The sequence below is a fragment of the Alosa alosa genome, chromosome 16, assembly GCF_017589495.1.
Source record: "Alosa alosa isolate M-15738 ecotype Scorff River chromosome 16, AALO_Geno_1.1, whole genome shotgun sequence".
NCBI classification, from domain to species: domain Eukaryota; kingdom Metazoa; phylum Chordata; class Actinopteri; order Clupeiformes; family Clupeidae; genus Alosa; species Alosa alosa.
The window spans coordinates 27,937,282-27,954,266 of record NC_063204.1 but is presented as its reverse complement, the minus strand read 5'-3'; the positions used below and the strand labels follow the sequence as shown (position 1 = coordinate 27,954,266).

Below are 16,985 nucleotides of genomic sequence, written 5' to 3'. Positions count from 1 at the left end.
ACATTGGCCGTTGGTAGCGTTGGTCTTGTTATTGAAGAGCTAACCACTCCTTTGACGAAGCGGGCTCTCATTCTGAGTGTGCACCTGCCTGTGTTTCCATGTGTATGTGAGAGAGAGAGAGAGAGAGAGAGAGAGAGAGAGAGAGAGTGTGTGTGTGTGTGTGAGTGAGTGAGTGCGCGAGACAGAGTGAGAGAGAGATAGAGTGCTTGTGTGTATAAGTGCTTGCTTGTTTGTAAACACCTGTAAGTCATGTTTGTAAGTGTGTGTGTGTATGTATGTGCGCAATGTGGTGGCTGTGCATTGTGCGACTGCACAGATGAGTCACATTTCTCGAGAAGGAAACTGGCCGTCATTCAAAGACTTTGTGAGAGTGTGTGGCTTTGGGGGGCCTCTAGCACTTCCACATGTTTTCTTCATTTATTGCAATGACTAAGAGCTCTTTATTTTCCCTCATGGTTGAACATAAGGATGTCCATCATGTCTTCGATCAAGTCAGTTTCTCTTACATCATAATTTAAACGACTAGGTCTTAATAGAAGGAAAAGGGGTTTGTCTGCCTGACAGGTGTGCTTAGGATGTCAAGGAGTTGCTCAAATGCCTAACAGATGGCATCAAATCAATTGCAGTTCCACTATCCACCATCAGTCATACAGAAACCACCAAACAGACAGGAAATAATCTTATTTGGTAAAAGGAAATATCTTTATTGGTAAAGGGGTGTGTGTGTGTGTGTGTGTGTGTGTGTGTTTGGCGGGGGGGGGGATTGCTGGGCTTTTCTGGTAGTACTATGGTGTCATTAACTTGGTGCCTTAAGCATAGATTTTGAGCTCTCTATTTATCCATGGTGAAAAGAGAGCCGATTTCAGAGAAGCTTTTATTTATTTATTTAGTTGTTTATTTGTTTGTTTGTTTATTTCTATGTTTAGGATTGTTAAAAACTGTTCTATGGTGGCTAGATTATGATGTATTTTCTCTCTCCCCGCCTCAGGAGTGATGGGGGCCAACAGTCCCCGTGGGGCCGGCCTGCAACAGGAGGCCTGGGGCCCCCATGGCCCTGCGGTCAGCAGCTCGGCCCCGACCCCCGCCTCCGTGGCCCAGGGCCTCCAGCAGGGGGCGCTGCACGGTCGCATGGTGGCCAACGCGGCGGGCCCCGGGGGGCCCATGAGGCCCAACAGCCAGCCGGGACCCAGACAGATGCTGCAGCAGCCCCAGATGATGCCCGGGGGTGAGGCTCATCATCAGCTGCTCCGCGCTGCTCGTAATGCCACCTCTATCTCGGCCCCTCGGCCCTCCTCCTCCTCCTCCTCCTCCTCCTCCTCCTGCCTTCAGTCCTGTCTGGACTGGTCTTTGTGTGTCCTCCATACCTCTACAGACCATCTACTCCATTCTCCATCCGTCCTAGTCTGCTCCACACTACTCTTTTCTTGTCCCCTGTATCTCCCTCTCTTTTTTCTCTCTCTCTCTCTCTCTCTCTCTCTCTCTCTCTCTCTCTCTCTCTCTCTCTCTCTCTCTCTATCCGGCTCGGCTCTGTTCAGTCTGTTGTTTCTTTCTCTTGTCTCTCTTCTCTGTTTTCCCTCCATCAGTTTAGACCATGCCTGTTTTCTTCTCTTCTCTTCCATCAATCTGTCTCTGTCGGTCTCTCATTGTTTCTTCTCTTCCCTCTCTTCTCTGTCTGCCTGACATACAGTAGTTAATAGTCCTGTGTGTGCAATTAGGACTCAAGTGTTATAAGCAGGTGTGTTTACAGAGCGCTCTTGTAAACTGTTTGTTTGTTTGTTTGTTTGTTTGTGCAGGACAAGCAAACATGGATATGGGCATGGTGGCGCACCAATTCTCCCAGCAGCAGGTGCCACCCAATCAGACGGCCCCCTGGCCAGACAGCATGCTGCCCATAGACCAGGTGCCCTTTGCCAACCAGAACAGGTGAGTGGAACTGCTGGCTGGAGAACCTTAAAGCACCGAGGGCTCATCGGCAGCATCAGAGAGAGATGCCTGCCACTCGTGCATCTGGGAATTGTTTGAATGGCATGAATAACTTGATGCCAATCAGCAGAACTACATATACATATACAAGTCTGATAAGAGGAGAGGAGATGGAGATGGTTACGGAGTACAAATATCTCAGTCTAGCCTAGACATCTAGACTCACCCTAGCGGCAGCAAACTACATTTACTTCCAGGGCTAGTCTAGCAACTCTCTGTTGGCTTGTGAGCTCGAAAAATTAAACTTCTATCAGGCCAATCAAATTGTGTATATCGAGTAATTGAGTAATTGAGTCGTTGATTGAGGCGGGCTTAACATAATGATTGATGGCAGAGTTGCAACAGTTTGGTATGAATTCCCTGCTACTTGAAAACAAAGAAGATGGATGTTGCTGTTGGCGAACGAGTTAAGCTTTTTTTAACTTGGCAAAAGTTTGAACTAGCCCACTAGCTCCACTGGTGGGAAAACGCATGAGACTCATAGCGTCCCATGTCCTATTGCGTGCAGAGGGAATTTAAAAGACAACCGATTATCCCGCCCCTCGGACTGAGCACTGCGAACGGTGAGTGCCCACATTTTAATGTGGGTCTGGCTCGTCAGGCTAATCTCAGTCTTCTCATTGACCATAAATGATCCTGGGATCAGTGTGCTGATGCTGTTTTTGAAAAAAGGGCAAACAATGTTTGTATTTTCTTAGGAAATGTAATTATTTTAATGTTGATAACAAAATGTTGACTCTTTTTTTTTTTACAAGTCCTTTATCGAGAGTATTCTCTCCTATTGTATTGTATGCTGGTATGGACACTCAAATCACACATAGGAACAAATTGGGGAAGATTGTTAAAACCTTTGGAAAAATTATTGGTAAGCAACAGGTAGACCTGTACCAACTATATCTGACCAGATTGGCACAGAAGGCAGACAAAGTTTGTGTGTGAGTTCAAACCACTCCCTTCTGGTCGTACATATAGATACCCTAACGTCAGAACCAACCGAGCAAAAAACTCATTAATTCCCATGGCAATAACCCAATTAAATAAGATGTGGGGAGGGGTATGGCAGGAGGAATATATGTGAAGTACTGTGCAGTAGTTTTAGTTTTATTTATTTATGACATTAGGCCTTTTAGGGAAGTGCAATATACTCCTTTTTACTGTATTCTATTTATTGATGTGTGTATGTTATGTGCTAGATAAATAGTGCTGTAGATGTCTGGTTCAATGTTTGTGTTGTGGATTATGTGTCGACATGCCTGTACTGTACAACAAATTGCCTCTCGAGGACATTAAAGTTTTCTAAGTCTATGTTTTTGTGTGTGGTTGTGTGTGTGTGGTTGTGTGTGTGTGGTTGTGTGTGTGTGGTTGTGTGTGTGTGTGGTTGTGTGTGTGTGGTTGTGTGTGTGTGTGTGTGGGTGTGTGCGTGTGTGTGTGTGTGGGTGTGTGTGTGTGTGTAGGTCGGTGTACGGTGCCCAGGAGGATGTGCTGTGTGCGCCCCCTAGTGATGGCCCCACTGACGAGGGGGCCCTGCTCAGTCAGCTCTACAGTGTGCTCAAGGACGCCGACTGCCTGGACGAGATCGACAAGGCCCTCGGCATCCCCGCACTGGTGGGACAGGTGAGTGTATCCACCCAGTCTGCCCTTGCTTGCTGTCTCTCTTTATTTCTCTCTCTCTCGCTCTCTCTCTTTATTTCTCTCTCTCTTTATTTCCCTCTCTATATGTATTTGTTTATCTCTCCCTTTATTTCTGTATTGGCAATATCTCTCTCTCTCTCTCTCTCTCTCTCTCTCTCTCTCTCTCTCTCTCTCTCTCTCTCTCTCTCTCTCTCTCTCTCTCTCAATTCTCTTTCTGTCTTCTCTTTCTAGCTCTTTCATCTTGGATTACCTACAAGTTTGTCTCTCCCATATCACCGTCTGGTTGTCCTTTTTTCCTTCATGTCACTACCCCCCACCCCTCCCCCATTCTTCCTCTCTTCCTGTCTCTATCTCTTTAAGTTTCTGTTCTCACTCTGCATTCAGTTCAGCACTATTTGAAAGTGCTTCATTGGCATGACAACAAATTTTTTTATTACCAAAGCATTGCGCATTCACTCTCTCTCCCTCGCTCTCTCTCTCTCTCTATCGCGCGCTCTCTCTCTCTCTCTCTCTCTCTCTCTCTCTCTCTCTCTCTCTCTCTCTCTCTCTCTCTCTCTCTCTCTCTCTCTCTCTCTCTCCCTCTCTCCCTCTGCCTCTGCCTCTGCCTCTCTCATGCGTATACAGTGATGGCCAAATTAAAATGTCAAACAAGCCAGTGTGTGTGTGTGTGTGTGTGTCTCTTCCTCTCCTCCTCTCTCCGTTCTCTTTCACTTCTCAGCTCCGCGTCTGTCTCCCGCTTGTCTCGTTCTGTCCATCCTTCCTCCCTCTGTTTTGCTCTCACTTCTTGATCTGTCGAGTCTCTATCTGACCTACTGATTGCTGCTCTTTCTTTTTCCTACCTCTCTCTCTCTCTCTCTCTCTCTCTCTCTCTCTCTCTCTCTGTATGTTTTTCTTTCTCAGACTTTCTCTATGTGAAGTGCTGACCACTACCGTGTTGCATTTTACTCCCATTATCTCCCCTTCTTTCACTCTGTCTTTCTCTTCCCTCCTCTTCTTCTCTTTCTCTGTCTTTCTCTTCTCTTTCTCTGTCTTTCTCTTCTCTCCTCCTCTCCCTTTCTCTCTCTTTGACAAGGCTGATCTCTCCCTCTCTTTCTTGCTCTTATTTCCTCTGTCCTCCTCTCTCTCTCTCTCTCTCTCTCTCTCTCTCTCTCTCTCTCTCTCTCTCTCTCTCTCTCTCTCTCTGTCTCTGTGTTTGTCTACCCCATCCCCTGACTCTTTGCCACCTGTGTGTGTGTGTGTGTGTGTGTGTGTGTGTGTGTATGATTGTGTGTGTATGATTGTGTGTGTGTGTGTGTGCGCATGCGTGTGTGTGTGAGAGGGTCTGGCAGAGCGGCCTTACGTAATGACTTGCATAACGGCTCATAACGGCGCCTGCTGAGCGGGAGCCCTGGGGCGGTGGCCAGCACAAGCACTAGCACAAGCACAACACAAGTGCCGCCACCACAGCCACCGCACTACTGTGCTCGTCCCTTACTACAGCACAGGGCCGCGCTGCAGCTCACACACACACAAAGTCAAGCCCGTAATTACTCATACCCATGACAGATTTTGATTTCTTACGGTTTCGTTTTTGACCAAGAAAACACATGTATTTTTTTTTTTTTTTGTTCATGTATATCTCTCGCACATTCGCAGCCACTGTGGACTTCTGTTTGTCTGTCTTGAGGGATGTTCCGTAACATGGCTGTTTGTGGGGTATAGAGGGCGGCTGAGTGGAGGGAATAGAGGGAGAATTATGATGGTATTAATTACACGGCCAGTGTATGTATACATAAGGTACAGAGTGCCTTAGGATTTCTGGTTGCAGTAACATACCGTGTGTGTACATGCCTGTGTGCACCTTTTTGTGTGCTGGTTTCCTACTGTGTGTGTGGGTATACGCATGCTCTAATGTCTGTTCATGTGCATGCATACACATTATAATGTGTTTGTGTGTGTGTGTGTGACTTATGTGTGTGTTTGTGGGTTTTCTTGTCCATCAGAGTCAGCCTCTGGAACAGGAGCAGTTCCCTGGTCAGGACCCGAGCCTGCTGCTGGACCAGAAGCTGCCGGTCTACCCTCCCCAGCAGTACGGCCCTCCCCCCGGCCACATGGCTCAGGGCGGCTACGGGCCGCTGCAGGACCCCGCGGCGGCCGGCTTCCACGGCATGCCGGTGCAGATGGGTCAGCGGCCCGGCTACCCTATCCAGCTACGCATGCAGCGGCCGGGGCTGAGGCCGCCCGGCGTCGTGCCCAACCAGCCCATACGCCTGCAGCTGCAGCACCGACTACAGGCCCAGCAGGTACACACACACACACACACACACACAGCCCAACACGCTCCGCCTGCAGCTCCAGCACTGACTACAGGCCCAGCAGGTACACATACACACACACACACACACACACACACACACACACACAGCCCAACAAGCTCTACCTGCAGCTGCAGCACCGATTACAGACCCAGCAGGTACACACACACACACACACACACACACACACACACACACACACACACACACACACACACACACACACACACACACACACACACACACACACTGCAAACTACCAAGCTACCACCCAGTTGCAGATGTAAAAAATCACCCAGTTGCAGATGGACGCACGCGCACACACACACACACACACACGCGCAAACATAGATAAGACATATATACGGTATGCATACTTACACCTACATTCATACAAATATGTATGAACATACACTTAGAGATATTAGCTCTTGCACACTAGCACGTGCTTGCATACATACATGCTAAGATATGCCCAACCCAGAGAGGACACACACATGCATGAAAGCTTTTGTTATGAACTGTTGTCCTAAAGATACACAGAAGGCCCCAGTAATCTCTCCTGAAGTAACAACATTGATTTAGAATATAGATCTGTATACGTTTATGAGCTTCTCAAGAAGAGACCAAATCATAATCAAATAAAAGTTTACAGTGAACATTTGTAAGGTGTTGCAAGTCATAGTCCAGCAGTTAGTAGGTGCTGATTATAAAACTGTGAAAAGCAGACTGTCCACCAACCACAAGTAACCACAATGTTGCTTCATGTGTTTTGAAAAGGGAAAGGAAAAAGAAAAATCTTTATTACCTTGATAACATGAGAATGTGAAGCCTGAAACTTGCCCTGTGCACCCCATATATTTTACACACACACACACTCTCTCTCTCTTTCTTTATCTCTCTCTCTCAGAGGCCTTGGTACTTTGATAAATATTGTTTTATTTTCGCTGCCTCCGGGGGGTCTGGTTCTGCGTCAAATCCCACGGCTGCTCAGCAGCCGCCCGACCCCTCTGTATGTCTCTCTCTCTATCTCTCCCTCTCTCTCTCTATCTCTCCCTCCCTCTCTCTCTCTCTCTATCTCTCCCTCTCTCTCTCTCTCTCTCTGCCATACACACCAGCACCGCTTGTCTCTCCTCTCTCATTCTTCACCACAGCCTGTTCACACTACTCACAGCTGATCCACCCATGGCTTAGATTATGACATCGCTGCCTCGCCTCGCCTCGGGCCTCTTTAGTCCCAAGATGGCGGCCCGCTTCCCCCCGTGCAGCCTGTGAAGAGCACGCCACTGCCGCACGTTTTGTTCCAAATACCGATCGATGCCGCACGCCGTCGTGGTCGTGCTAACATTGTAAAATGGACAGACGTGTCACAGAGGCAGCTGGTACATTTCAAAGTTCAGTTGGAGAAGCTGGGGCTGCTTAAAGGGTGTGATGTGCATGCGTGCCTGTGCACCGACAGTCCTGCCACCTGGTGGCCGTTCAGGGAAGCACGCGGTGACCTTATTAAGGATGGCTGTCCCCATTACCCCCTGTCAGAAGATTGCACAATTTTATGAATGGCTGAAAAATAAATGATCTTTTTTGATTAATGTTATGACAATTCAAACGAATTACTTTGTTTTAGAAAATCATATGCTCTGTACAATTCTCCATTAAAACTTTGTTTCTCTAATATTTATTTGCACTTCAGAATCGTCAACCAGTGCTGAGCCAAATGGCAGGAGTGCCGAACATGAACCTACCTCTCAGACCCAATGTACCCAATCAGGTTAGTGGCACCTCACATTCCATGGGCTCCAGAGACAGCCGTTTGATTGGTTGATTGTTTGTCTGATTGATTGATTGATTGATTGATTGATTGATTGGCTGATTCCTGAAATAGTAAAATGTTGGTTACAATTTCATTTTGTCAGTTGATACTGAGAGTTTGTCCGTAAGAGGTACACAACCTGGATCCCGACTTTTTTCTTTCTTAGTTTCCATTCAAATGTTGTCTGCGGTTGTTGACACACCTTGATGTCTCTCCGTAAGAACACCTGCGTCGGACCATGCGGGTGTCGGAAAGCAAAGATGTTTGTTTATGAATACGATTTCTGGGTCTCTGTTTTAAAATGTGCTAATGCGAATCGTGTGTTGCCACTGGCTGGATCAGAAGCTTGCTCTGGTATTTCCACCTTTCAACAGGATGTTTTTGGTCAAATGGCGTTTGAAGCCCCATCAGTCTTGGTCTGTGGGTCACAGAGTTTTCATGCATTTCAATGTCATAAAGTTGGTAACAACTTAGGGCAGGGGTGGGCAAACTTTTTGGGCCACACAACAACCAGCCCCCCAAATACATTTATACATACCTATATAATTTAGTATCAAAAGTATTTGTTTTAAAAAAATGTAGTGTTTAAAAAATACTGCTAATTTGATGCTGTTGAACAAATGTATAAATTGTGCACCGTCACTTTAACGCTTTTAAATTCACGTTTATTTCTCAATGATCTTCTGCCTGCTCCGCTATGGCTAGTGCTGTACCTATGGCTGTACCCTCTCTCAGTTTTTAAATGGTCAGTAGTGGGAACTACTGTTGCCTTCATGATTTCCTTTTAAAAGTTTCTTACAAGGAGATATCAATTATCAACAATGACAAGCCAGCTGGAACCTGTCGCTCTTTCTCCCTCTCGTGAGCGCAGACGCGTTCCCAATTAAATGGATCCCATAATGCTCACGTTAGATCTGCTGCAAAGGAGATAACTAAGAGTAGGCCTATCATCTTTATTTAACATGATGTTTTGACATTGACATTGTAAACATTCTCTAAGGAGAGTGAAAAGCAGTTTGCAGTAAAGCTAACCAACGTCGTCTCTATCGCAGGAAAAAAAATAGCGAGCAGCCTGATAACCAAATTAAATGCTCGGCGGGCCGGATGAAAGTGCGTGGCGGGCCGGGTGCGGCCCGCAGGCCGCAGTTTGCCCACCCCTGACTTAGGGTGTCGATGCACATCAGTGGTTTGCTATTTTCAGCGTTCTGCTTTATCCATGTGTGTAATCAGTTGAAGCCGTCTTAGTCATGAAAGCATTCTTCATGTCAGGTCCCCTGATGAAAGCGATTATCAGAGATTAATAGACAGAGTGATCTGCCAGCATAGCTGCGTGCATTTTGACAATATTTCACCAATCTGCCAGAACTGTTCAGCTACTCAGGGAAGACACAGATTTAAGGTCAGTGCATGCTGGTGTGATGGGCCAACATGTGTGACGCATGAATGGAAAACAAAGAAGATGCTGTACTATAGAGCGGATGCAATGTGGGGAAAAATAGGGCATTTGGTGATTTAGACTGGACTGTAGAATTAATCAAACGTTCTGTTATTTCTATTAGTTCTTTGAAGTTAAATTTACTATATGTTTCTGTGTGTGTGTGTGTGTATGTGTTTGTGTGCGTACTTGCATGTGTGTGTGCGTGCTTGCGTGTGGGTGCGCGTGTGTGTGTGTCCACCATAGGGGACCATCAACGCTCAGATGTTGGCCCAGCGGCAGCGTGAGCTGCTGAGTAACCACCTGCGCCAACGGCAACAGCAAGTCCAGCAGCAGCAGCAGCAGCAGGCCCCAACAACAACAACAACAACAACAACAACAGCAGCAGCAGCAGCAGCAACAGCAACAGCAGCGTCTAGCCATGAGAGCCCAGGGCCTCAACCTGCCCCCCAACATGGCCGCTGCCGCCGCCGCCGCTGGCCTGCCCGGGGCCCTGGGCAACGCGCGGATGCCCCAGGCCAGCCCCCAGCAGTTCCCCTACCCGCCCAGCTACGGTACCGGCCTGGCCTCCCCGCCCACGTGCACCAGCCCATTCTCCCCGGTCTCCCCCAACCTCCCCCTCCGCCGGCCCCCCAGCTCCTCGCCCACAGCTCCTTGCATGGCTCCCAGATGGGTCTGGCTAACCAGGGGATGATGGGGAACATGGGCGGACAGTTTGGGGGCGTAATGAGCCCCCAGATGCAGCACAGTGCCTTTCAGTTTCCCAGCTCAGGTACTGCCTGCCCTCTCTCTCTCTCTCTCTGACTCTCTCTCTCTCCCTCTCATCTGTCTTTATCTCTCTCTCTCTCTCTCTCTTTCTCTTTCTCCCTCCCTCTCATCTATATTTCTTTCTATCTCTCAATGTCTCCTTCGCCATTTGTTTGTCATTCTCTCTATCTATCTATCTCCATCCATCCATCCATTGCTCTTTATCTATCCATTTCATTTTCTCTTTCACTCACTCTTTTTAGCTCATCTTTTAGACTTCTTCTGTCTTGCTCTACATTTTTTCCTAATACTAATTCTCTCTCTCTCTCTCTCTCTCTCTCTCTCTCTCTCTCTCTCTCTCTCTCTTTCTCCTTTTCTCTCTCTCACACACAGTCTCTCATTCTCTCTGTCCTATGGCAAACACCTCAACTTCCAACTCCCCCAGTTCTCTCCGTGCACAGTTTGAGCCTAACTGTGGTTTCTCACAACAGCAGTCAAACTATCCATGCTTCATTGCATAGTAGTAGTCAGTTCAGTCACTTATTCACTTATGGAGTCATATATAGTTATAGTTATATTATGGAGTCATATATAGTTATAGTTATATTATTTTTTATTTTTTTTATGTATGTCAGGTGGAAACCTTGTTTCCAAATCCATTAATCCCAAAAATGAATCCAAAAATCTCCAAATCCATTAATTTTCTTGAAATTAAAAACATATATATATTCATAATTATCATCTATTGACTCTCTTTGAGTCGGTATGTGTGTATAAAGAGAGAGAGCCCATTATATTATATTATTTTTATTATACTTTTGGAGTGTTTTCCTAAGTGGACATGTGATACTGTAGAAACATGTGCACACAGCTTCACATTGCCCAATAGGGGGCAGCAGAAGTATGTGGAAGAATAGAAGCTGTTTAAGTAAAGGTGTACTGTAGAAATATTTGCATTATGCAAGTTAATGTCTTTATTCAAAATGTTACAGTTTGCTACAGCTATTTGGAGATGATAGGGTCAATGTCTAATACTAAGGTAATAGCCATCAATTACCAATCATTTCTAATATGTTTCAGTCAAGTCAGTTAATTGATTAAATGTGGACATGATCTTGTTGATTGATCAGAGGTGTTGTCCAGTCGTTGAATGCTGGGGGAGATCTGAGCTGCTGGTGACCGCTGTCGCGTGGCTGTCTCATCTGTGCGTTGCGTGTGTGTTCTCACTGCCGCCACTAATCTTGCCGCCTGCCGGTGCTGCTCAGTGGATGTGGAGCTGATCTTGATCCTGACCCCCCAACCCAACACCCCCAGATCTCGTGGTGACCCAGACCCGACCAAGACCCCCCATCACCTCATACGCATCTCCACACACACACATACACTTACATATACATACACACACATACCTCCCCCTCCTCCTAACCTTTAACCCTACCTTATCCTGCACGCATTCTAACCTGCATGTGTAGATGATTGAGATGACTGACTGCTAACATCTGCCAGTAACACCCCAGCCCCCCACCCCCATTATCCTCCGCCCCTGATGGGAGCTGTGTCTGGAGTGAATCTGGAGCCCCAAGTGGGCCTGACTCCTCCCCTCCAGAGGCTGCTCCTATCTGGGCCAACAGTACCTGCTGCTGCCCCCCTCTAACTGGTTCTTAAGGGTAAGGGTGTCAGTCAGAGGAATTCCCATGCACCGCGGGCCTCTATGGGTCAAAACAAATCAAGGTCTAAGGGCTACGAGCTTATTTGCTGCCATTAAAACCTGTGTGATTACACATCTTCTTTAGCAACTAATTAGTGTACAGTAGTATCCATGGTGAGTGATAGTGCAGAATAAATCTCTTCTCATAAATACATGTTCATCTTGTGATCATAATCACTGCATAGGTTTGTTAATCCAGTGCTTTGTATGTGTCATAACTATATGTGGGAAAGATTGTGGTGTACTTGTTAACCTTCTCTTCTCCCAACAGACAGTTTGTATTAGTCGTGTTTACATAACTAACACTTTGTGTGTGGCTGTTTAGTTGGTCTAGTAGCTTATTCACGTCCCATGCGCTTCTGTGTCCATTGGTTTGTTTAGCTTTCTCAGCTGTCTCACAGAATGTGTGTGTGTGTGTGTGTGTGTGTGTGTGTGTGTGTGTGTGTGTGTGCAGGTATGAGTCAGCAGCCTGATGGTGGTTTCGGAGGAGCCACCACCCCCCAGAGCCCCCTCATGTCGCCCCGCATGGGCCACGCTCAGAGTCCCATGATTCAACAGCCCCAGGGCAACGCCAGCTTCCAGTCTTCACCAGACATGAACGGCTGGCCACAGGGCAACATGACAGGCAACAAGTAAGGGACTGGGCACCCCACACAGCTGGGCACACAGAGGAATATTACAACAGAACCGCACATCATATCCACATCCATCCAAGTCATGCTAGACAGGACCCATGGTCAATTAGAGCAGAACCTGTAAGGAGAAGGCTTTGGATTATATCATGCAGTACAAGGATCCTAAACTGAACATGCACTTGGTAACACACAAACATTAGTTGGACAGAAATATAAAAGCGGCAATAACAACGAAAGAAAATAGATGCTTTTCTTTTTGTGGATCCCCCATATTATCAAGTCAAAGTGGGAAACAACAGTACTTCTTGGAAAAAGAACCTGTCGTGGCTGAGATGAGGTACCATAGTGTGTTCATGCGGCTGGGAACGGTTCCCACTTCTGAAGTGAGAGCGTTCACTTTGTTGGGTGACGTCAAAATTCTCCTGGGAGCTCTCCCAATCCCCCACTTCAAACTGGGAAGTCCCCTGGGAACCCCCACCACCACCACTCTAGAATTGTCCCACTTCCCAGTTGCTCATGAACGCACCACCAGGTCAGGGGCAGATCAGTACCATATCCGTGCCAGAGCTGTGCTGAGACTTGCCTTTAGTTTCAGTAACAGGACCACTCCTAGAGACTTAACTGACCATAGATTCAAGAGCACTACATTAGCCTGAATTGGCTCAACAGAATGGCGTCCACTCAGGCTCCATGCTCATGATATTACAGAGCCATCTTAGTCCGCTCTAAAAATTTTGACCGTGACTGACAGCTTGTATCGGGGGTTCTCAAACTTTCCTGAGCTCAATTTTGGATGACCGTATAGAGCCTCAGGTTGCCCTTAGTCTGCTCTAAGCACCGTTGTGTTGTATTGATTTACACACCATCAGTTTGGAAAAGCCTGCACGGAAAAGAAGGCTACGTTGTAATGTGCATCAGAGAGAAGGGAAGAGTTCTCGGGAGTGCTTCCGCATGTTGTCACTCTTTAGCTCAATAAGCCGTTCCTGTATGTCTAAAGAGAGATGTTTTGTTGTGCGTTGCAGACAAATAGGTCCAAAACACTGTGACGTCACTATTATGATTTGGCAGTTACAGAAAAACACAAATAGTGCAAAGAGCCTGTATTTGTGGATGTTTCCTTATTTGGAAAGACATTAGTCACATCAGCTCTTTCCTCACGAGTTAAACTTGTGTGTGTTAGTCAGTGCCTACCGTGTTGGTGTTGAGCTGATGTAAGAATGTGAAATGAATAATTATAAAGACATGCTTATGGGCAGTAAACTATGGGTGATTGCACCTTGCTAAGACTGTAAACACGTGTGGGGAAAAAGGCAATAATGATTGGCTCGGAAAAAAGATAAAATAACTTTCAATGTTAATTCGAACAATTGGGTATCACAAGACTGATCTCAAATTGGGTAGAAAGGAGATAAAAGAATGATGTGCTTTTACTGTAGTGGTCGCAGGAAAGTAGTGTTTAAAGTGGCTGTCTAAAATGTAGCCTAATGCACTCTTGTGCATTTTAAATCCAAAATGAGGAGGAACATGAGGAGTCCTTAAGAGCTGCTGTTAACACTAAAGAAAACACCTGCAATCGAAACAATCTGCAACCTATAAAAATATACATAAATTAAATGGTAGCCTGATATCCTACCTGTGAATGTCTTGTACAGTTGTTGACTGAGCAGATATGTACACTGCTCAAAATAAATAAGGGAACACTTTTTCATAGGAGTATAGCCTCAAGTCTATCAAACTTGTAAGCTATTGGTCTGGCTAGTTACATAACAGAGGTGGTTGTGAATCTGTTTCTCCTGCTTTGATGTCATCAAAGTTAACAACAGATGCACTAGAGGGGCAACAATGAGACGACCCCCAAAACAGGAATGGTTTTACAGGTGGTGGCAACTGATAATTTTTCCATCTTTATCCTTCTTGAGTGATTTTTCATAAGTTTCACATTTGGGTAGGGTCAGTGTCACTACTGGTAGCATAAGCCAGTACCTGGAGCCTACAAAGATTGAACAGGTAGTCTCCTCCAGAATGGCACACCAATGCGTTCCATTGCCAGGACTTCTGTGTCTCCCAGCGCGGTCTCAAAAGGAGATTCCTGGGGACAGGCAGTTGCTCTAAGAGAGCTGGGCAGTGTGGTAGAAGATCCTTTACCCAACAGCAGGACCAGTATCTGCTCCTTTGTGCAAGGAGGAACAGTAGGAGCCCTGCCAGAGCCCTACAAAATGACCTCCAGCAGGCCACTGGTGTGAATATCTCTGACCACACTGTCAGAAACAGACTTCATGAGGGTGTCCTGAGGGCCCGATGGCCTCTAAACAAACAAAAACAAACACATTACATTTATATAGCGCTTTTTTTCTCGAGACTCAAAGCGCGTCACATGGATGGGGAGACCTCACTAGTAACCACCACCAATGTGTAGCACCCTCCTGGGTGATGCACCGCAGCCATTATGCGCCAGAACGCTCACCACACACCAGCTTGAGGTGGAGAGTGAGGGAGTGAATGAGCCAATTACAGTGGGGGATGATAGGGGGCCAGATTAAATGAGCCAGGTTGGGAATTTAGCCAGGACACCGGGGAACCCCCTACTCTTTGTGATAAGTGCCATGGGATCTTTAATGACCACAGTGAGTCAGAACCTCAGTTTTACGTCTTTTTTTTTGGCCAGAGGGAAGAGTGCCGCCTACAGGCCACCCACCAACACCACTTCCAGCAGCAACCTAGTTTTCCCATCCAAGTACTAACCAGGCCCACACCTGCTTAGCTTCAGTAATTCAGCTAAGATAAGGTATCCATTGGTCTGGCTGCTGCTGGTAGAGGGGCCTGTGCTCACTGCCCAGCACTGTGGAGCTCAATTGCCATTTGCCATCGAATACAAAATTGGCAGGTCCGCCATTGGCGCCCTGTGCTTTTCACGGATGAGAGCAGGTTCACCCTGAGCACATGTGACCGACGTGAAAGGGTCTGGGGATGTTGTGGAAAACATTTTGCTGCCTGCAACATCATTCAGCATGACCGATTTGGTGGTGGGTCAGTGATGGTCTGGGGAGGCATACCCTTGGAGGGACGCACAGACCTCTATGGGCAAGACAACGGCACCCTCACTGCTCTTAGGTATCGGGATGAATCTTCAGACCCATTGTCTGACCCTGTACTGGTGCAGAGGCCCCTGGGTTCCCCTTTGTGCACAACAATGGCCGGCCACATGTGGCCAGAGTGTGCAGGCAGTTCCTGGAGGATGAAGGCATTGATACCATTGACTGTCCCCCACACTCCCCTGACTTAAATCCAGTAGAACACCTCTTGGACATTGTGTTTTGGTCCATCCAACACCGGCAGGTTGCACCACAGACTGTCAAGGAGCTCAATGATGGCCGTGTCCACATCTGGGAGCAGACCCTCAGGACACCATCCGCAGTCTCATTGTCAACCATGTGGGGTCCATACAAACTACTGGGAACCATTTTGAGTTGCTGCAATGCAATTTAGGCAAAATGGACTGGCCTGTCGCATCATTTTTTCACTTTTTTCATTGCTTTGAATTCAGCCCTCTGTAGGTTGATCATTTTCATTACCGAACAATAATGTGGCATCCTTTACCCAGTACACATTACCCAGTGCATATCAGTATAGATATCCAGCATGAGTTTTTTCCCATTGAGATCTGATGTGTTTTCAGAGTGTTCCTTTAATTTTTTTGAGCAGTGTAGATTTCAAATGATACATTTAAGGTTTTTTTTGGCTAAGTTGAAGACAGTGGTGTCTCATGTCAATTGCATTTTGTGAACGAGATGTCTGCGACATCGTACCTCAATGTGAAGGGTGTACCCTTCAGGTTGAGAGTTATATCAACTGTACACACACACACACACACACACACACACACATATATATATATACAGTAGACACACACTAAAGACACATGCATTAAAGACACATTCTCTAGAGATGAAAGACTATTGAAGGAAAAATACTTAAACACAATAATATACTTAAATAAACACTGAGGTGTTAATAGCGTGTGTTTTCATTGTGCCTTGTGTTCAGGGTTCAGATAGTAAGTGATCCATTCCTCCCTCCTCTCTCTCTCAGCATGTTCCCCCAGCAGTCTCCACCGCAGTTCGGCCAGCAGTCCAACGGCAACATGTACAACGGTAACGGCATGAACCTCAACGTCTCTATGGCAACCAACGCCGGCAGCATGGGCCAGATAAGCAGCCAGATGAACGTCACGTCCATGGCCTCCGAACAGGTGAGACACACACACACACATACGGCCAAATAAATGTCACGTCCATGGCCTCCGAACAGGTGAGATCCTCACACACACAATAATATACGCTCTCACGCTCACATCATTAAAAACTTAAACACAGACTTTAACACACACTTTTCTCAGTTCAGTCCAGTGAGCTTTATTGGCTTGATCGTTTACATGCAGTGTTGACAAAGCATAAACTACACTGCAGTGCATAAACAAAGAAAGCATTCAACTCCTCGGGAGATGCAGTCATAGAACCTGTGTGTGTACACATGGTTAAAACATACAGGCAGACACACACACACACACACACACAAACAAACATTTTCATCACACAAACATTAAAATGTACACTTGTTCACACACATTCACAAAATAGGAAATGACCAGGAGAGATGGTGTTTCTCTCTCTCTCTCTCTCTCTCTCTCTCTCTCTCTCCCTTTTCCCTCTTTTGACAGATGCCCCACACTTTTGGCTCATGA

The 16,985-nt window shown here is 46.6% G+C and overlaps 1 protein-coding gene across 1 annotated transcript in view; it reads left to right on the top strand.

The window, feature by feature from the left end:
* The window catches only part of ncoa2 (nuclear receptor coactivator 2), a 96,439-nt gene that overhangs the window by 77,458 nt on the left and 1,996 nt on the right, over positions 1–16,985 (top strand). The window contains 9 exon segments of the mRNA XM_048266043.1: positions 989–1,225; positions 1,794–1,923; positions 3,438–3,597; positions 5,598–5,897; positions 7,600–7,677; positions 9,401–9,505; positions 9,507–9,708; positions 12,064–12,241; positions 16,334–16,493. Coding sequence (XP_048122000.1) covers positions 989–1,225; positions 1,794–1,923; positions 3,438–3,597; positions 5,598–5,897; positions 7,600–7,677; positions 9,401–9,505; positions 9,507–9,708; positions 12,064–12,241; positions 16,334–16,493 — 1,550 coding nt within the window.